At 39.9% G+C, this 22,900-nt stretch overlaps 1 protein-coding gene across 1 annotated transcript in view; it reads left to right on the forward strand.

The window, feature by feature from the left end:
* Window positions 1-22,900, forward strand: part of oprl1 (opiate receptor-like 1) — a gene marked incomplete at both ends in the record, with an annotated part of 104,116 nt that overhangs the window by 75,871 nt on the left and 5,345 nt on the right. The window contains 1 exon segment of the mRNA XM_083920878.1: window positions 1,074-1,164. Coding sequence (XP_083777004.1) covers window positions 1,074-1,164 — 91 coding nt within the window.

Genomic DNA, 22,900 nt, shown 5'->3' on the forward strand with positions numbered 1-22,900 from the left:
GAAACCTTCACACATATTGTATTGTCCCTGCAAGGACTGCAGACATCAGATCAGTTGTTAACAGTCACTCCGGTTCATGTGTCAGCGCATGAATCATTTGAACTGACTGTGTGTGCTGTTGTCGTCTTTGAAAAATTACATTATACAGGCTTCATCATTAGCCCCAGCAGTTATTTAAAATTGCATCTATGTGTCACTATGTATGCTAAACATGGACGTGGCTGCAGACATTTAAAAACTAGAAATCATCTTAAAAGTGAGATGAATAGGGGAATGATAATTTAAATGTAAACTCAGATGTGATGATGACTTAGCCAAGCTACCCATTTATTTTTTATGTTTTATATTTTTCTCAAATTTTAAATGGATTTGCAGTCTTTACATTCACCAGAAAACAGACTCTAATAAAGCAGGAGGTTACATAACAGGATAACTGCTGTGATTACTGCACAATTGTGATAAATGAAAACTGCAAAACTGTCTGCGAGCTATCCATTGTTAGTCAGACAATTTCATAAGATAGCAATTCTGAATTGGTTGAGTACTCTTGAGATAAACACAGATAACCTTAGCGGCCATTTTGACTCATTAAACTCAGGTGCAACTAGTGTCAATCAACCCTTTGGGTTTACCAGTTAGAGGGTCCTGGTAATGTATATTTCATCTCACTGTCCTGGCTAAGTAGAACACTTTAATGGAACAGAGAAATTGTTAAAGTTAAAACTAAGTTTTCCTGCTATAAGTTTTATGAATAATCACTGATGTGCATTTGAACAGTCATGTAACTGCTTAGCATAGTAAAAGTTGAAACAAACTGACTATTCATCATTAAACTCAAGTGAACTAAATCATTTATATACCTAAGTATAATGCAATGCAACATTTTTTTACAGTTTTTTTTTAACAAGGTAGTTTGAATATTAAAAAAATATATTTTCACGTATGCAAATAGCCATTTTAGATTAGTACATGAGGGTTAAAAATTATATATCTTACTATACAACCACTGTTTACGTTGTTGAGGAAAAGGCCATATGTAATTCACCATCACCATTATGTTATCATGTCTTCAGGTGGTAAACATCTGTGTGTGGGTGTTGGCTTCTGCCTTTGGTGTCCCAGCCATGGTCCTGGGAAATGTTGAGGAAGAACAAGAGCATAACAGTAAGTCATTTTTGCACACATGCACCCATACAACACCTTTTTTTTCTCTTTGTGGGGACTAGCTATCTCATTGACATAATGCATCTCCAAGCCCCTTGTTCTTACCATACCATCAGAGACCTTAACCTAGACCTTATTCTAATCTTAAACTTAGAAGAACCTTTTAGAGAACATAGGACTAGCCAAAGCGCCCTCACTCTGTTGGTCTTCAGTTTGTAGCAAGGACAAAAATGCACAGACACACACACACACACACAGACACACACATACTCACACAGACAGACACACACACACACACACACGCACACACTGCATTTGTCGATGTACTAACCTGTTTTTATACACATGCATGAACCTTCCCCACAAGTGCATTTGAAACAAACAGCCTCACAGCATATATCATCTTACATACCGTACCTGTGCATTTCACTCGTGACTGTGATCGTGTGAATTGTAATGTCAAATGAATATGCTAATTGCTCAGAGAGGTGTGATGTGAGTGAACCCATTTACAAATCCTGCTGCTGTTCCAGTTTTTACAGCTTTTTTGCGCAGCATCTTACTAATAAGCTGAACACACTTTGTCATGCGGTGCCTCTTTTCCTCTTCATTTTCTATCCAACAAATGTAGAGATTTTAAACCTGCTGCCTGTGACATGACAGTGCTACTCCACATGGTACAGTGCTTGATGTTATGATCTTTCACACAGCAGGTGCATGTTTATGTTTACTAAAATAGAAAGAGACTTCCAGCTCTTGATCTCATTCGTCAAACCAGTCAGTAGAGGCGATGTTGAAAGGCCAATGAGATAACAGCATGAGTCCCTGGATGTTGTAATTTTATGATACAGTAAATTATTAAATTGCTTTTGTCTAACTGAAAATGTTATGTAATTTTCTGCACAAAGTCTATGTAGCTTTCGGACAATTTCAATGAGTGAATGGTTTTATGTGACATAACTAGATAAATACACAACTGGTAGTTTCTTAAATCATTTAAATCATATAAATATGCATGACTAATATTAACTGAATAAGTAACGTACAGGTGGAATCAATCAGCAGAAAAACATAATTATAGAGTTTAATACCGTTTCAACTTACCAAACACATCCTCATTGTACTGGTTCCGGTCAAGAAGTATGCACCACTTTGTTTTCTTCAATTCACCACTCATTTGTTGGACAAAAATCCAAACACTTTGGGTAGTCTTGCATCATGCAGAAAGTCCCATACCTGTCTTTTGATATGTTACATTCACATGTTACATTACATTCCCTAAAAACATTGAAATATCATTGTCAGTTTATTGCTAATGAGTAATTTTTTTTAAATAATCTAGGTCACTCTACGTGAAAAGCAACTCATTTTAACAACCCAAAATCCATTTTACGAGAGAGTTTCTTACCCAACATTTACTTTCGTCTGCTGTTCTGTTCACATGAACTTTCCTGATTATTCCAACACCACATGAATGCAACAGTTGTACTCTTGGTCTAGTAATGAATGTCAGATCCATTCATTTTTTCTTCCATACCTCTTTATATGTTGTAACATGTCCAGAAACAATTTTGAGATTTAGAGTTTCTTCTAGTCAGACAAATTAGTTATATGGTACGGATGTCCTCTTACATTTCCTTAGCTAAAAGAGACACGCCAAACAACATGAGCAGAAGAAAAAAGAAAAGAAAACTAAACAAAAACAAGAAACCAAAAATAAAAATTGGGACATAATAACACTACCGTACGTCAGAGGGAAAAACAGAATCCATACAATGCGCCATGAAAAAACATCAGATAAGCACAGCCGTAAAACCATACAAAAAACTCTGACAACAACTTGTACACCCAAAAGACAAAATAACACCGGACAAGAAATGTGACATCATCTATGAGATTCCATGCAAATCGTGCAATGAAACATACATCGGAGAAGCCGGACAAGCTTTCAGTACAAGAAAAAAAGGGAATGTGAGCAAGAGACAGCAGGCAGGCTTACCAGAACAAAGAAACACACAGCAGAACAAGAAAACAAAAAATTCAGCCATAACAGACCATTGCACACACATCATGGACTGGGACAGGGGAAAACCATCACCTCAGAAACAAACAGATACAGACGATGGATAAAGAAGGCCATAACAAATAAGGAGGCATGAGGACAACATCATGAACAGGGATGAGGGGGCATACTTGCTCCCACACACCTGGGAGACCATTCTCTGCCAGCGGCACCAGGGCGAGGAACGGACACAACCGAGTCAGGTGTTTTCATAAAAAACATCATACCCGCAAGAAAACAGCAGCTCTGAGGAAGGCTGGAGTTCAGCCGAAACTGTCAGCGAAGAAAAGATAAGAGGACATCCTTACCGTATAACTAATTTGTCTGACTAGAAGAAACTCAAAATCTCAAAATGAATAAGAAGACATTAGGAATACAATTGATCCGTCCAGAAACAAAATCAAATTTTTCCATCAGATGCTTCCCAACTAAAACCAATCCATTTAGACATGCAAGCCTCTTTCAATACTATGCATGTGGTGTGTAATTTTCTTGGCAGATTCTCCTAACGAATACTATGAAAGTTCAATGTTGTCAAACTTTGAATCCAAGCTACAGCTGGTGATGAGAAATTAATAAACTTTGCTCTTCTGAATGCATTTTTTTTTTCGCAACCATACATTTCCATCATACTGTGACAAACTAAAAAGACATTTGTTAAATGCTGTTTCACGTTTGTTAGAAAACACTACTGCTTGCAATATTACCATTGTCGTGACAGATCTCAGATCTTTTATTTTAATTACATAATCACAGAGCATTGGAACCTATAAAAGTAGCAACAACATTTTATTAAATAAATTAAATTTCTGTATGAATAATTTACCCTAATGCACCTCCGAGTTTTAACGTTTAAATGCTACATCTCTTTATTTCCAACCCCAGCCAGTACAGGGAAGGATGAGATAACTATACTAATAACTTTGTGGACCTGCAGCTCCTCTTTCAATGCTTGACGCCTATATTTACTTTCTCATTGCAGCTTTTGAACATTTATCTGTTTCATTGCCCTTTCCTCCAGAAATCCAATCATACACTCAACTCAATAGAGCGTCACCTGAAGTTCAATGATTAAATCCAGTCTTGCTTCCAAGCTGTACAGCTCAACTCAATTCCTTTAATGTAATGTCAGTTAGGTTCTCAACCTCTCCATGTAGGTCAACATTTGCTGTGCTGCTCTTACTGCGACATGGATGATAATCAAAAGAAGATTCATTTAATCTTCTTGGTTCATCTCACTGTTTTGTTAAATTTTAGAACTTGTGTGACACCATTCATGATGATATTCATGATGATACACTGAAATGATCAGCAATCTGTTTGACTCGTTTTGCAGCAAATCATGAAACCTGACTTCACTTGTCATCATTATTCCTGGTTATATTTGAACCTGAGAGGACTTGGTTGGTGTTTTTAATTAGTGTGTGAAGCCCATATGAAGTCTTCCTTCTCATCTTTCTGTCTCTGGTCTTGTCGGCTCATCTTCTTGTAACTTCAGTTCAAAAAGATGTTAGTCTGAATTGAATGCCATCAGATTACTGTAAAGGCTGAAGCAACGCAAGGTAAAACATGCAATAGGTGTGTTTCCACTATGGTCGAATACCCGGAATGAGGCGGGTCTATCTCCCCTTATTTGTATGTGAGTCACTTGAGCGGCTATTTGTTGGCCCAGTGGGGCCAACAAACTGTCGCTCAAAAACTGGGAGAAGCCCGGTTGTTGATCGGATATAGCTGTCAATAGGATGTAACGTGTGGTAGTACAGCCACATTTTACCCAAATGGAAGCACACCAAATGATAAGGATTAAATGCACATCCTGTTTGCATTCTAAGATCACTGTAATACATTTGTCACTTTATATTATGTCCCATGCATAGAGAAAATAATCTCAGTTAAATAAACAAAACGGTGAATGAGCCAAATGTAAGTTGTTGAAAGTATTTGCGTCATGGAAAAATGTTCTTTCTCCTAATGGCATGGGGCTTAATAGGAAGTAGTTTTCCAAACCACAATAATAATCAGAAAGCACTCACCATATTTTCAACTTTCACAAATAATGAATATCGACCAATCCGAGTTAACTTAATGTTTTGTTACAGTTATTAAGTAAGGCTTTTAATAGTAAAATGTGATGTGTCACAACATCATTCAACTCACTGCCTCCTCTCAGGGATCAGGTGCTAAATATAATGCAATCATTGTGTTTCTTTCTGTAAATGTCCTGTCATGTGTGCATAAAGGTAAAATGAACATTTGTGCAACAGACACTTGTGTTTGCGTATCTAATACATGAAAAGTGTTCACAAGAGTGAGCTCAAAGTTCAGTTCATCCAGATTAAAATGAACTCGTTTACATTCATAGTTCATAATTTTGAACTGACTTCATAGTCCCTGCAGCTTTATTCTCAATTTGAAATATCTAATTTCTCTTCGTATAGCTACTTATCAGTTTCTGCTGAGTGGATCCAGATGAGTCCTTCTTCTTTCCACATTGTGTATGTGTTTCAAAGCAGTACATTATAGGGTTGTGTGAGAGTGATGAGCATTTGTGTGCATGTGTGATCTGATCATGCCGGCAGTCTTGGAGACCATAACACACTTCTGCTGATATTTCTAGTTTATTAAACCACATTTATTCTCTATTCTGATTTGGAAAAAAATAAATCCTGCCCACTTCAGTTTTAACACACTGCCTTTTCGCTCGCTTACTCAATGGTGTTATGACAGATTGACCCTACTGTTTATGACATGTTTACCTAAAGTTCGAAAGGAGAGGATGAGTTTAATGGTCTTTGTATTACTGTTGTTGTAATTCTTCAGAATCAGAATCATAAATACTTTAATAATCCCAGGGGGAAATTGTTTTTGTTTCAAACTCCAGCTATACAAACAACATATTTAACAACAACAGAAATATAAAACGGCATATATATAACTATATATATATTAAGTATCATGGCGCTCTGTGGTGCCTCTGGGTGCGAGGAGTCTTCTGCTGCAGGTGCTCCTCTGCTGGGCCAGTGTGTCGTAGAGAGGGTGGGAGACATTGTCCAGGATAGACCAGAGCCTGGACAGCATCCTTCTCTCTGCCACGGTCATCAGAGTGTCCAGCTCATCTGACAGTTTCTTTGTTACAGTTTAATCCTCATGGGTTCCCCAGGGTCCTATCTCGGGTACCTTAAAGTGAAATTTCGGCGTAAAATCATCCCCGGGTTTTTTCCGGCAAATACACTCATCAGATAAGCCATCAAGATAATTTCTTTTGTGTAACAACTATTATGAGAGATAATAGTACGGTGGAGGCATTTAAATGTCTTTTTTTAACCACTAATACTGCTCAAAATAACACCAAACCTCTTCAGTAGCATGAGAAGAGTCCCTACACATAAAATGAAGCACCAACAACGTAGTTAGTGAACCCAGAGTTTATTAAAAGAGTGTTTTAAAGACTTACCAACTGGCCCCGGTGACAGAACCCCTCATAGTAAAGTCCATTCAAGTCTATTACCAAAGGACGGAGCCCATTGGTGCTTCGTTTTCGGTGTAGGGACTCTTCTCATGCTGCTGCAGAGGTTTATTTTTATTTTGAGCAGTTTGCCTTCACCGTACTGACCCGAGCTAATTAGTGTTAGCCACGTCTGACTGTTAGCGACTCTACTGAAGTTTAATGATTTAAGACAGATGTTTATCTAATTTCTCCCACCAGTACAAACTACTACACCTACACTTTATCTCGTTTTTTTTTTTTGCCTGACTAATGTGAAGTTAGAATTTCCATGCATCTAATTGAAAGAAGATTAATTGAATCTTCCTGGTTCCTCTCACTGTTTTATTAAAAGTTAGCACTTGTGTGACACTTGTGAGTCACTGATTATTCAGGATGATACACTGGCTGAAATGATCAGCAACCCGTTTTGCAACAAATCATGAAACCTGACTTCACTTGTCATCATTATTCCTGGATGGAAAATGTCTTAACCCTGACCTGATATCTGATTCTCAGTTCAGCAAAGCTCAATAATAAGCACATCAGCTCAGGAACATTACATTCACCCACATACCTGGAGGAGGTCATCAGTTTATTTCCTCCAGGCTTAATCACTGCAACTAGCTTTCCTTTTACGCTGCTGCCAGACTGCCAACACACTCCAAGAGAGGACATCTTTTTATTCCAATACTTCCTGCCCCTCACTGCCCGCCTGTCAATTGCATTGATTTTGCTACTTGTTTTTAAAGGTTTGCATGGTCAGCCTCTTGCTTGTATGTGAATTGATTTTCCCCTTGAGCCTGATCGAGGCCCAGGAACCTCTGGCTGCTTCTGTTGCTGTTCCCCAATCTGTCAGTGACCTCTTTTAAATCCATCTTTAAAATCCATTTTATCTTCAGACTTTCTTCTTATACGCTCTGTTTCTGTGTAACCTAAATCTGTTTTTACTGTTGTTTTGAGAATTACTGCACATAAAAAGTAATTACTAAAGAATTTGAATGTGAACTGGTGGGAAACAGTGAGAAAAACATAAATTATGCCCTTACTATTTATATTAATGGTATGATAAACATTAAGAAATTTACTAACTGAAGCTAACTGTCAGTCATTTTCCACATGCCCACACACGACACTGCTATAACCGTGGGTATTTTGCAGTTAAATGGAGTAATATTCCGCAGCTAGCAGGGGAATGGGAGGTCTAGTTGTTAGATATTGATCCCCTCTCAGCCTGCAGCTATGGCCTAATCCTATAATCATTTTTATTAGTCTACTCTATAGCTGAGCTTTCCTGCTTTCGCTATTCATCTCCTGTGTGCTCATGTCTTCCATCTTCACGTAACTTTTTTGTTTCCCTCTTTCCGTTTTTTCCTTTCCTTTTTCCTAACTATGACAGATCATGACACTTCACTATGACGCTTCACTGTTACACTTCACTGTTACGTTTAGCCAACAAAACTAGATGGTTAAGTATGGGAAAAAACATGATTATTTATTTTAAAATAAGGAATTTTGTGATGTGCGTGCAACAAAATTATGATGTTACAGTTTTGCTCATTTGCTTTAACACATTTGTCAGTTACTTTTCCAAAACAGTGAACTGAAACCAGACCTAAAATTTTCTGGACAAAATAACTATTTTATATCTAAAATAAAGATTTTGTTTGCAAAATGCTTTAACATTCACAAAACATCTAATATATTCAACAAAAGCAAATTCTCCATCAAACAACACAATTTGTGGTTAAATTAATGAATTATCTCAATCAGTCATTACACAATACATGTATCAATATGTATCGGTTCAACCTGTGCTAGATGCCTGTTGATACTTGTTATGCAGTGACGGCTGCTGGTCTTTTCAGGAGGGGAAGGTAATTATTCCGGCCTACATCATAAATGTTTTTAATTTATATGTAAATTCTACCCTTCGTTCCTTTTCAAGAAAATGATCTGTGACCTTGTCGTACCAACTAGGCGTCTTTTCCAGGGACTTGACCAGTGTCCTCTTAGGGCGCGCTCACACTATCCTCCCGGACCGAGACCCGGACTTTAGGGTACTTGTCCCCCCTCCCTCTCCCCCCCGCGCCCCAGCCCCGTTTGTACTCACACTACCAGGGCCTCGGCCAATGCTTCTTGCTGTCCATACGCCTTCAAGCCGTAACACGTCACACGCATTGATCGCGTGTGTGTGGCTTTGTTTACAAATCTTTCCATAGACTTCGGAGTTTTTGTGCGTCTTGTCGACTGTTTTTGAATATTTTCATCCGACCAAATCTGCAGTAAACACTCCACCTCCGCATCACACCAACATGAACCTTTCACCGCCATTGTTGTTGTAGTTAAATGTCCGCGCATGGTCCGTCCTTCTATTTACATGTCCGAACAGGCGGACATAACGCTACTGCCGTAGGGCTCGTGCTCGTGCGCGTACACGTGCGCACGCTCATGCTCGTACATGTGCAAACGGCTCCGCTAAAGCCCACCTATTTCAAGCGGGCCGTGGCGGCCCAGCTGGCCCCAGTTGAGCGCGGAGCGGGTGCGCTCACACTACTTAAAGGTACTAGACTTTAGCTGAAAAACCGGTTTTGGCCGCGGCCAAAAGGATAGTGTGATCACGCTCTTAATGGCCGGCCGGCAGAGCTAGGCTGCTGAAACGGCCTTGGCCCAGACGGAGCTACTGTGCCAGGCTACTGTGAAGTGTGATTGCCTGTGAGTGCGAGTGATCGTGACGGGGGGAGAAACCCCGCAGCTGTCGCTGCTCGTTTGGGAAAGAAACTGCAGAGTGATAGAACAGAGTCGGCAAACACAACGCTAGTCGTTTTTAACAAATACAAAGTCTCTGGGGATCGGAAAAGTCTCCAGATCAGTTCAGAACGACGGAATAAAAAACTTGGAAAATGCTCTGCTGGATGTTTATTCTTCAAGATCGCTGATTCGCTCATTTAGCTGCCAATTAATAAGAAAGTTTTCTTCATTCATTTTATTCTTGTGAGCAGTTATTTCCATGTCCATGAACTGTCGATGACATGTAAGACCGACAGTAAGCACCTCAACTAAAGTAGTTCAGACATTCACGGTACAGCTTTTGTATTGCATCCATTCTTCACAAAAGAACCAATAAAGAATTTCACCCAAACTCAGATGTTCAGACACTTTAAACTTTAAAGTGTACCACATCAGATTTTTGAATGTCAGAATCAAAATGTCATTCTCTTGTGCTGGACCACAACAGCCCCATAGAAATATTCATCAAACTAAATAAAGGGTCATTTTATTCATCACTGATCACTGATAAAAATGTTTCACACAGGTGAATCAGACATTCCTAATCATTGAAGTAATTTCTCTCAGTTGCGAATAGATGTTTTCCCTTTATTTAACAAGTTAATCCAATCAAATTTTAGGTTGTTCTATCAGTGTTAATTGTTTCCGAAAAGGGGGAAGAAAATATGTGAAACAAATAAAAAAGTGACTTGATGATGATGAAAATTAAGTGGATCCCAGTTTATTATTTTAGCGTGTCTTAGCAACAAGAAATACTGTAAATTTAGGATTAGGCAACACTGGAGTGTGGTTTAAAATGAAGTTGTTTGTTATGTTGATAAACTTATGTACATAAATTACATGTTACATATTCAACATAAATAACCTGTGTTTATTCACCCTTTTGCCCACACAAGATGGAATTTTTGGTCTTTATATCTCCTCCCTACCTTTAGTAATGACGCGGATGGTTTACAATTGAAAGCACGTTGCGACTACATGGCATAAAATGACATGCAAAAATCAGAAATAGCCTTGTGATACCACGCTAAATGACTTCACAAATAGCATCGATGTTCACACGCGGTTTCATGAGATCATTTCCTTTATTCACCTCTCATCTACTTCCTGCGCACAGCATTTAAATTTTGTTAGCTTTGTCCTGTAGCTGTTTCTCATTTGTGTTCTCACGTGACTGCTAACTGTACAACACGTTGATATTCAGGGAAAATAAAGGTTCACCCCACTGCATTTCTGTTCCTTCCCTCTTCTTGTCTCCTCTAAACAAACAGAGAAGGGACAAAGTGGCTTCATAACCCTAACAGCTCCAGGAAAAGTCAGTAATTGGGGTCAAAAGCCTTGCCCAAGGACACCGTGGCAGGAAGGAGGCTATAATCAGCAGCCACCCTACTAATAGATGCTCTGACGAATCCATCCAAAAGACTTGTAGGGAATGTGTCGGAGCATGTTTCCTGGCATCACAGAGATGTCTGGCAGTGCTGCAGTTTGCAGGCACACACAAGTTATGCTGTTTGAGTGGCTCTGTGCACTGCTCCACACACAGGGTTTGGTTTCCATTCGACAGTTTGAGACTCTCTTTGTTCCCAATTGGCTGGCCAAAATGATACCTCTTATCTGTTTGTGCCTAAAATGTCCTGTTGCTGTCTTTACACAGACTTTTAGTGGCACTTGACTCCAATCAGCAACACAGACAGATGTAGCGGGATGTTAGTGTTTGCACCACAAATGTTTGTAGACATGGGAAAAATGCTGTTTCCAATGGGTTTTTAAATTATTCTTTTTTTCATGTAAGAATGACTGCAACCTTTAAGCAACTAAACAAATCTAACAAATCAAACATCAAACTACAGACCTTTTAATGTAATTCCATTGCTAGGCAACAGCCTTCGTCCTTGTTAACTTCCTGTCCGCTGATGTCATTCACATACACTGCAACAGGAAATAAACTAGACACATTTATAATGTTTATGCATCTTTGAAAAGGTCGATGGAGGTGGTACATCAGAAAACAATAACATCATAGAACTTTTTGGCAGGAAAAAGCCGTAGATGACCATTTATTTTCACGTTAGTTTGGGGGACTATGGGGGCTCATTTAAAACATTTTGTTGTTCAAATGACAAATTCCTATTTTAGTGTGAAATTATGCTCTGACTCCATTTGTGTATTCTAGTTTAGATAATGTGTTTTTGCCCACAACGAACCATTTGGATTAGAAATTTAGTTCAGAAAATAATAAACCGTCTGTATTTCGATCCAGTCACTGCATTTTGCAGGTTTCTTCCTTAAAGAGGACCTATTATGCTTTTCCGTCTTTTCTGACCTATAAATGTAGTTATAATGTTTTATAGTCATGTTAAATAAAATCAAAGGGTCAAATAATAAAGTACTTGCATTTAGACGTGAGCTCTGCCGACCGTCTGGGTTGGCTGTGCTCAGCTCTGAACGCTAGGGTGTCGGTCACTATTTGAGATTTCTCCGAATACTTCTCTATTGGTCATGCTGTTACACACTCAAACTGTAAGCTGTGAGTTCGGCCAGTATTATGCTGTTTTAGTGTCTATTTTGGAAGTTAACCTGTTAAAGCTAATGTTAGGAGGAGCTTACGTGGCTAGCTTCCATATAGACAGTTTTCAGCTGCTGAGGTAACTGATTAAGTTCTTAAGTTAATAAGTTAGTTTGGTAAAGGGCATTACATTTCCCGGAAAGCAGCATAAAATAGTTTACCAAAAACAGCAGAGCAGAACAGCCGACTAATCAGAGCACACTGGACTTTTTTTTTGGGTGGGGGGGTCAGACAGAGCCTGTCACACAGAGGTGACTGCAGTAATGGACAATATGAGAAATATAATGTGTTTTTTAAACATCGAAGCATATAAACATATTGTAGTTGACCCGAAAAATACAAATATGACTGAAAACTAGCATCATAGGGCATCTTTAAAGATTTGTTGCTCTGACAACAGTTCCACACATAAATTAAGCCCTTTTCAAGGAACCAAGACTCATTTCCAATCGTCAACTTTGATATCTAGAAAGATATCTAACCAATCATGATATTCTGAAGTGGAATATCAAACCTTAGCAGCATTCCTACTCTTGCCTGTATTTGACATGACATGTTGACATTTTCTTTGCTGTTCTTACATTTTCAAAGCTGCAGTATGTAGATATTATTCAATATTATTACAAAATCAAATACATATGCTAATAAAATGAACAATACAAATAATTAATGCTGGCATCTAGGATAGTGTGGTATTTATTATGACCTAGATACTGTAAAAGTATCACATAGTATAATGAGATAATGTATCATATATTACTTTGGTGATGATACATTTTGACTGTTACTGTTGGCATAACATATGTTTGTTTTGTTTCTGAGAAAAATTATAATGGCAAGAAAGTATGATGTTATATTCCATCACCATTATGATTAACATTACTAAACATCAGTACCAACAACATACTGTATACTGGACTCTTAAAGTAGCTGGTTTACAAAAAGCAAAGGTCTGCCCTTTTCAGTATTAGCTTACAGTGGATGGTCTCAAGAGAGCACATAGTGTACAGTTCTTCTACCCATGCTATGTAATAAATCACTCCTGTTTCTATATTTAGCTCTTCTTTTATTTGTTTCCCAGCACAATTGTATCACTCTGCGGTGGCAATATTACCATGTCCTTATGTCAGGACTGCCACCGTCCAGGTTTATTTGCCATTATGTGACAATATGTTTGAAGGATTTTCACATTGGATTAAAAGGAACTCTGCACACACACAAAATGCAAAATAATAGAATCAAAGAAAATATTACTTTTGATATTCATCATCTTCAACCGCTTGTCCCTAACGGGGTTGTGGGGGGCTGGAGCTGATCTCAGCTGACATTGGCCATGAGGCGGGGATCACCCTTGACAGGAAGCCTATCCATCAGGGCACATAGACAGACAGAGACAGACAACCATTCACACTCACATTCACACCTACGGGCAATTTAGAGTCATCAATTAACCACATGCATGTCTTTGGACTGTGGGAGGAGGCCGGAGAACCCGGAGAAAACCCACGCAGACACGGGGAGAACATGCAAACTCCTACTTTTGATGTTCAGGTACATAATAAATTCAGAGTTTTGGCTCATGTTCCACTGGATTTAATCCAACTTTGGTTTGACTTAAACCAACAAACCACAAGTCCATGTAGCGGGAGATGTTGAAGTTTTATTTGAAGTGTGATCTCAGAACTGTCCAGGATTGGCTTTATGTCCCGCTCTTCAGAACGGCCACCTTATTTAAACAAATTACTTAAAAGGTATAATATGCAAAATAGTTTGTTTTTTTTAATTTCTAGGTGTGTACTTACATTATCCTAAACGATTACAACAATATGCAAATCCAAAGGAAATACGTAATTTTAATTAACTATATGGGGTGTGTTGTTGGCATCATTTAACCTTTAACCCCAGTCTTTGCTCCAACTCCGGCGTGACTCTCACACAGGAGAATTGATCCTTCAGGGCCAAACGGGAAATAGGAAACATCGCCAATATGTTACAGAGCGATTGTGAATCACAATGTCACAGAATTACACTCAGTAAAAGTAATAAATCATTTATGTTCACCACCATGTTGGTAACGCTGCTGACAGCGGTTGGTCTGCCAACTCAGATGGTTATGCTGCGTTTACTTTTAAATGGATATCGGGAACTTCCAAATTCCAATCCAGCCCTACACCCTCCCACACTGACGGAGTTTAGCTTTGTGTAGAGTCACACTCAGAGCTGGATAAAGCACCCTTCATAAGGTGTAAGGTAACTATAAATATAGCAGCAAGCTCTGGGACTCTCTCTGGCAGAGTTTTGTAACCATGGTTTCGTATCAAGCGCAAACTGTTACACATAGTAATAATAATGAGAATAATTAATAAGCGTGGGCAGTGAGGTGGCAGTCACATTATATTCACGACCTAAACCTATGGATTAAAAATCAAAATCAAAAGGAATTTGCTTTTTGTTTGTTTTGTGGTCATTTTTTTAGTGCCTGCTAAAATCATGTCTATAGCTCTGTGTGTGTGTGTGTGTGTGTGTGTGTGTGTGTGTGTGTCCTGTGTATGATGTTGCTGACAGTCATGCATGTGATCTTTTGTCTCCATGTGTTTTGCCTGGAGCTGCAGTATGAGATGAGCTATAAACATAACACTGCCATACACTTTCAAGCTTTTGAACCCTTCAAAACCAAACAATCCCTGTCCACAAGCTTTCTACCAGGAAGATGAACTGTAACCCCTGATGGGGACTTTTATTTTCCTCTGCATGATATTTTAGTCAATTAGTGGAAAACACCCTGAGACTGAATATATTCTAAATTCCACAAGAGACAGGCATCAGCCAGCAAAGACTGAACTGATTGAGACTTCCCAACAAGTCTAGAAGGCCAGATCACATCACATCAGCTTTTATTTTGAAACTGGCTTATTCATTCTGGTTGTAGGTACCCTCTAGGCTTCGTTCTTAAGAATTGCTGATCAAGTTTGTCATTGCTTGTCAATCCCAGAGCTGTCAAACCTAGAAACTAGACCTCAGCAATGATGCAAAATCTTTTGAATTTTTAAAATTTGAATCATAGATGATATAGTGATAGTGTTCAGCAAGTCCAGGTAGAGTGAGAGGCTCCGTTCACACTGCAGTTCCAAGTCACCTGAATCAGATTTTCCCTCTCATATCTGACCCATATCTCATTTTCTTTTGACAGTGTGAACAGAACAGGTCCCATTGAATCTGACATTTTCTGAATCAGAATCAGGCCTCTTTTATATTGTGCTACTGAATCAGATACATATCAGATTTCTTTTGAATGCGGCAATAAATCGGAATTGTGCATTAAACCTGCAGTGTAAACCAAAATGTCTTCAATGTCTCTATGAAACCTGTGGCTAACTATGAAGTGGTTACACTGATTCTATTTGAGTCAGAACAACATGCAGGCGAGTACCTGCAAAGATCCCTGTAGAGCTGCAAGGTTTTCATGCAAGCTAAACAAGGACAAACACAGCTCATGTATGAGCCCAGCTCAGCTGTCAGAGCCATTTATCAGCCAGGAGCTAAATAAGCTAACACAGCTGGAAGCCTCACATATACATTTTACATGTGGATTCACATATAAACCACTCGCTACAGGCTTATTGTTTCTATTTCTGTTTGTCCTCAGTCCTTTTTCTTTTATTTGCCACAGAAAATATTTCACTTTCTCTCCTGTCTGAAAAATAACATAAGACACCACTGCTGCAAGCCCAAATAATGACATTATAATGTGTCCTTCTCTGTTAAAAGCAGGGGAGAGAGTTATCTGTAACACTGTACAAATCAAACCATGAGCATACATTGTCAGAGTATCTCTTTACTGTCAGAGACACAAAGCAGGGGCAGATCTGACCAAATACAGACTCAGTAACAACACCACTCCAAGTCGTTACGCTCAACGTTGCTCAATGCTCAGATAGATGTCTCAAACTGCTCTGCAGTCACGCCATTGTCCATCTGTATGTGCTTCTGTGCTACAGTAACACAGAAAAGAGAACTCATGTTGCGAGTGGTACTAGAGGAATGTCCACATTATTATTGTCAAATATTTATTTTACTGACAGGGTCAGCCTACAGTTCAGTGCTGACTACGGTTTTGTTTTGTTCACACTTAATTAATGAAATGTGTTGTCATTAACAAAGCAAGGTAATGACTTATGACAATTTAATTTTACATATCATTGCTTTATCAGTAATCCATACAATTACTGTAAATTAACATTGATGAACCATGATGATAATGACACAATTTTAGTGTCGAAATTGAATTACCATATCTTTTCCAAGAGTTTGTTTCTTTGCAGAAATTGACTTTCTGGTGGTTAAATATCGAAATTGACATCAGGGAGTTGCTGGGCTGCATGGTAGTGTGGTGGTTAGCTTTGTCGCCTCACAACAAGAGGTTTGCTGCTTCAAATCTGGGAATCACAGAATCCTTCTGTGTGGAGTTTGCATGTTCTCCCCGTGCCTGCGTAGGTTTTCTCCGGCTTCCTCCCAAAGACATGCACGTGTCCGGAGACTTTACCAATCCCCAGATACTTTGTCTTTGTTAAAAACGACTAGCATTGTGTTTGTCAACTCTGTTCTGTCACTCTGCGATTTCTTTCCCCAACGAGCAGCGGCAGCCGCTGAGCTTCTCCCCCCGTCACGATCGCTCACAGGCGGTCACACTTCACAGTAGCCTGGTGCAGCTGGGCCAAGGCCGATTAAGCAGCCTAGCTCTGCCGGCCGGGACAGAGATAATTTTTTATTACACCAGTGGTGTGGACGGGAATTTTTTTTTGTGTTTGTGTGGCTCCGAGTTAACACACTTTTAAGTGTTCAGGTGGGAGGTTGGATCCAATCAGTGCAAGACCACAGCTTTTGTCATCAGAAGCGAAAAGGAAGATATGGGGGAGGAGAGGAAAGAAAAGGAAGAAATGACGACAAAGGAAATGTTAGAAAAAAAACAGGAGAATGCTGTTAAGCTCTGATTGAAAATGAAAGTGGAAAAATGAAGAGGGGATTAGCAATATAAAAGAGAGAAGAAAATAAAGGTAAAGACAGGAAGAGAGAAACATGAAGAGGGGGAATGAAGAAAGCAACAAAAGAGGTCTAAAATAGGAAAAAAGAAAGAACAGGAACAGATCTGAAAGTGAAAGAACAAAGAAAAGCTGATGAATGGAGGGCTTTAAGCAGAATGGACTGGAGTAAATAAGAAAATAACAGGTCTGAACCAGACTTGAGGAAGGTAATAGAGAGCAATATCAAGAAATTGAAAAGAAATAGCAGCAGAAGTGAGAGAATACAGATAATCCAAGCTGGAGGAATAGGAAAAATAAGCAAAGCGCAACAGAAAGGAAAAGAAGTGATAAATGAGAAGAACAAAAGCAGCCGTGGAGACTCACCAACTGTGAAATGGAAACCACATTTGGACACACATCCCTGGCTGTATATGAAAGAAAGGGAAAATAAAGTATGGGAACGAAGGAAAGAGACGATGGAGGGACCAAAAAAATGTGAAAACATTAGCTATGAACAAGATAATGTTAAAGTGAAAGTCCGCTGTAAAATCATCCCAGGATCTTTTTCGGCAATTTCTGTTAACGTGGCTAACACGGATTAGCTCGGGGGGCAAGCTGAAGGCATTGAAACATCTTTTTTAACCACTAATACTGGTTTTGAATCTGGACATTGAGATGCCGATCGAGCTGCTTAGGCAGAGGGATTACTGTGTCTGCAGCAAACATTTGGAAAAGGATGACTTCATAATTCCTAGAAGACCTTCTGTCCCAAACAAGGTGTGCTTGAAGAAGAATGCCATTCCACGAGTACAGCAACTGGCTATGGATAGGCTGAAGGTAAAGATATTTCACCAAACTACAACAAACCCCAACGTTTAAGTGTTTTGCTGGAATAAATCATCAATGGGCTCCTTCCCTTTGGATTGTATTTGTAATCGACTTGAATGGACTTTACTATGAGGAGAAGCTGGGGGCCAGCTGGTAAGTCTTTCAAAACACTCTTTTAATAAACTCTGGGTTTACTCAGACAGAGACTAGTGCATCCCAAGGACAGAACACCACACAAAAGCAATCTGGTTTATCCTGTCCAATGCAACGAGGAATGCAAAGATCACTACATTGGAGAAACAAAACAACCACTGCATAACCGCATGGGCCAACACAGGAGAGCTAACTCCTCAGGCCTGGACTCTGCTGTCCACTTACATCTCAAGGAGAAAGCCCACTCCTTTGATGACAACAATGTCCAAATCCTGGACAGAGAGGACAGATGGTTTGAAAGAGGAGTAAAAGAAGCCATCTATGCAAAAGTAGAGAAACCATCTCTAAACAGAGGAGGAGGTCTGAGACACCACTTATCTCCAATTTACAATGCAGCCCTTTCATCCCTTCCCAGGAGATTCAACAATCTAACCTGAAAGAACAACTGTTCACAAATGGCCTCCTGTGACTCCAACGACTGTCGTTAAGACTCAACAGAGCACTAACAAAGTCGAAACCACTTGGAGCACAAAGGGTTCCAGTGACACAATCAGCCTTGTGAGAGCTTAGACAAATAACCAAGTCCAGCTGCTTTTGACTGAAATTGCTTTGAAAAGTAGTTCAGGATGTTGCGAGCAAACCAAATTCAATGCACTCTAAACATTCTTAGGACACAACCCAGTACCCTAGAAATGAATGTGCAAATTGTGTATCTATATCCACTGCCAACTTTAAGGAAGTAGTGTTCCCTTGAGGAGGTCGGATGGGACTGTAGCATGCTGAGTTTCAGACCTGCAAATTAGCATTTGCTTTTTGATTAACCATAGCCACAATATAGCCCTAACCTCATCCAGTGCTTAAATTCAGTAACCCTGCAATTTTTTTTCAAGTTTTTTACTTTTATTTTTGTCACTACTATGTTTCTGTAATACTGAGTCACTTATTTGCTAGTCATTGCTGCTGCTTAGAGCTACATAGTTTGATGGTTGTATCTAGATGGTAACCCTAACTACCATCCTTAACCATTATAACCATAAATACACTGAAGAACATGGTGGAACTATGAGTTAAACATGATTTGCTGTATGTCATGAACGGTACAGAGATAACACACAAAAGAGAGGACCCAATGCAGAAACAGAATAAAAATACAAACAAATATTTAATACAATTACAAAACGTAAAACACTACAGGGAAAAACAGGCAATACTAAGAACGAGACGCTCGAGGGAAAAACAGGAACGAGGAGGAGACGGAGAATCAGGGAGACGGACGAGGAAACAGGAACACGGGAAACAACAGAAAAACAAACAACGATTAAATATACTCAACGACAGGAAGCGTGAAACCACAACGAGAAAAGGAATGCCAATCCGGGGGGAATAGTTTTACCAATGGAGGAATACAACGGCATGCCTGTCAGCTCAGGGTATAAGTAGTATCTAGGTGATTAGCTAAACAGGCTGCAGCTTGGGGGAAATGCCTACCGGACCTAGGTGACAGAAAACAGAGGGAAACACACATGCAGGGAAACACAGAGAGAGGGAGACGAACTCACACAAAAAGAGAGAGAGGAGGGTACTGACAGAACTGACTCTTGACTATGTAGTGCCCTGCACAGGCCTAATATCTGGGCCCCAGCCCGGCCCAACAGAATCAATCAATCAATCAGAATTCTTAGGCCTTTTTTTAAACCTGTAGGCTGTTGATGTTACTGCTGACATTACACTTGTTTGGGCTATATCTGTTATATTTTTGATTAAAAGAATAAGTTAAATATGAATTCATTTATCTTAACGACTGTATTATCCTATTTAATTAGAAGTGGTGCATAAAGATGCAGTTTGACATCCGATCTTATATGAGCACTATAATGGCATAAGCGGGTATATTTAGTTTTTCTTTCAATATTAAGATTATTTTATGAAGTTTTTAAAGCGTTTTTGGGGGTGAAATGACTGAGCGATACAACTGCAGCAGCACACAGCAATTTCACCTGCTTATCGCAGCAATTACGCTCATTAATAAATAAACACTTATTTCCAAAAACCAGCATACTTAAACCTTAAACAACAACTAGGAGTAGTACTAGAACTATCAATCAAATAACAAGCATCTTGTCTTACCTGGGAGTAGTAAAACTCAAATAACAAGTCTTCACCTGAACATGGCGATATAATTGTTAGAACAGTTATCGTAGCCTACATCCAATTCAACAACAGTGAGCCCTTAACATGGCTAAGTCCTCAGTTCTTTGAACAGCACAAGAAGAACAGTCTGTTTACTCGGCATCATGCAGAAAAAGAATAGCATCCACAGTTTCCGGGGCAAGTCCAATCCTCCTTTCTTTTATCACTCTTCCAGCTGCGCTGAAAGCGCGCTCGCTGCTGCTGCTTGCCAGGATACTGTAATGATCCCCTTTTAACTCCCACAGATAATGACAGCGTTTCTGAATTAGACGTGGAACTACGGCATGTTTGTTTCACTTCATGCATAACGTGCATATAATCCGATTGCTTCCTGTATATCTTCCCCCTCCCCAGGCTGCTCTGTTTACTATCCCATAACTCCCTGTGTCCTCAAAGGTACAATTGCCTTATACCGAACATCGCATCCCTCTAAAATTCCCCAAAGAGTGAACTTTACATTCCTGCAATAGAAAGGTGTTGAGGTTTCTTTGAAACAAATTCCACCGGAGGTATCATAATATAACATTTTGAATAGGCAAGTATGTTAAAGTTATCTTAAAACAATTCTGCAACAAACTCAGAAACTAACGCTTTTGAATTTTTTTTTAGCGGCTTCAAGAACCGAACTAGTCTGCTATGACACGATCTAAGGTGTAGTGTGTTAAATTATGGCAAAAATTATTAAGGTACTCTGGGCGCTTCACAGCAAATTTTCTTGTGTAGCGCGGGGCATCTGAAGTCACTGGGCCTGGCAGTGCTGAGTTCATCATAGTGAACAAAGCCATTTGGGTCAGTCTCTCTCTCTGCGTGCTGTTGTCCTCTCCCAGTGTAGCAGTTTGACCGAGTGTGGGGGACACTTGAAGAATGGGACATATTTTTCATCACCACCTGCTGGCCCCGTTGAGCAGTGATCATTGTTTCTTTTGCTGTAATGATTTGAAACTGCTCCGGATGGAAATTGGACTGGAATTTGTTCTCTGGTCGCAGTCTTTTTACCAGCACATGGTCAACCACTTTCAGAGCAGGGAATGGGCGACAGAAGTGTTTGTCGTGATGCCCTTTCATCTTCTCTTTTACTTGTGTGACCCTTGCTCTCATGAGTTTGTCTGGAACTGTGAATTGGACATTGGGTATTGTTGTCGCACCTGTCTGCTAAAGATGGCTGTGGTGGGTGGTTTCCTAATGGTGCTGTGTGGGATTGTTCTGTATGCTCTCAGGAAACGATTCAGTGCCTGTTGACTGTTTTTGCATTCAAGTGTGGCGATTTTGATTGTGTTTTTCAACGTTTTGATAAAGTGTTCAACCTCCCGATTTGCTTTGGACTAATAAGGGATTCTGTGGCAGAAGCCTAAGTATGAAGCAAACTTACAGAAGATCCAAAATTGAATGGAGGACCATCGTCACTCTTGACATCCTCTGGGAACCTTTGGTATAACAGCTTTTGCAGATGTAGTGGACACTTTCTCCACTACTTGGAAACGTGAGCAATCATCCATCACTGCAAGTAAATACTCTCCATTTGGCACTGAGAAGAAATCCACACTCACCTCAGTTTAGGGTGCAGCTGGAAGGGGAGTCATCTGGAGTGGCGTGTGAGACTTTTGATGCAGTCTTCTGTCTTTTGGTCTATACCTTGGAACCACACTTTTCCCCTTAAAAGTTTGGTGGTGTTTGTGAGCAATGCCAATCACTCGGTTGTCCCTCTGGAGGCAAGAGTGTGGCAGTGTGGATCTCTTGCAGTGACATAGCGCGGGGAACATCATGGTCAATGATAAAACGCACATGTGCTTCAGCCAGCTCGATGGCATGTGTGCCATTTGACTTGTGTGGGAATCGGATGTCTTGAGAAGTAGTCTGCTGGGTTACCAACACCTGCCTGCCTTGTAGGTCACAGAGAAGTTCAAGTTCTGTAGCTTTAGTACCCAGCATTCATTTCTAGCAGAGGAGGATGGCTTGTTAAATAAGGGCATCAGCGGCTTGTGGTCAGTTACCACTGTGAATGGGCACCCGAGTAGCTACAGCTGGAAATAAAGGCAACCCCAGATTATAGCTAAAGCCTCCCCCTCAGTCTGTGAAGATCTCTGTTCCTGTTTTGCTGGACCTACAGGGCTTGCGTCCACAACAACTTCTGTGTGTTTCGATTGGTCAAAATAGGCCATGACTGTGTCGCTGCTCAGTGGTTTTTTTTTGGGACTTTGACTAATTGCTGCTGAAGCTCTTTTCGGATATTATCTCCTGCTGTGGCATGGTTTTGGGAGCATGTTGTTGTGCGTAGCTTGCTCTTCATCTCATATTTTGGTGTGCTATAGTGACATGTGATAGCCATGTAGCTCATTTTACGAAAATCATCCATCCACATGTCTGTTGTCATGCCAATATTTATCAGCAACATTGCCTCCTTTATCTCTTCAACTGTTCGCCCTCTCTCGCCATGATTTTGCACCTTTTGGAGATTGTGGTGGGGTCTGGAAGAACTTTGTTGGCTGACACACGGCCATATGTTGCGCCGACAAAAAGAGCCCGAGCCCGACCCGGGTCTGCCGTAATGATATGGCTATTGGCCCGAAATCCAACCCTCGGGCTGTCGAGCAGTCGGGCTCCAGTGCAGATCTCTACTTTGCTGTAGCAACAGAACATTTTAC

Source organism: Echiichthys vipera (genome assembly GCF_963691815.1).
Source record: "Echiichthys vipera genome assembly, chromosome: 9".
Lineage (NCBI taxonomy): Eukaryota > Metazoa > Chordata > Actinopteri > Perciformes > Trachinidae > Echiichthys > Echiichthys vipera.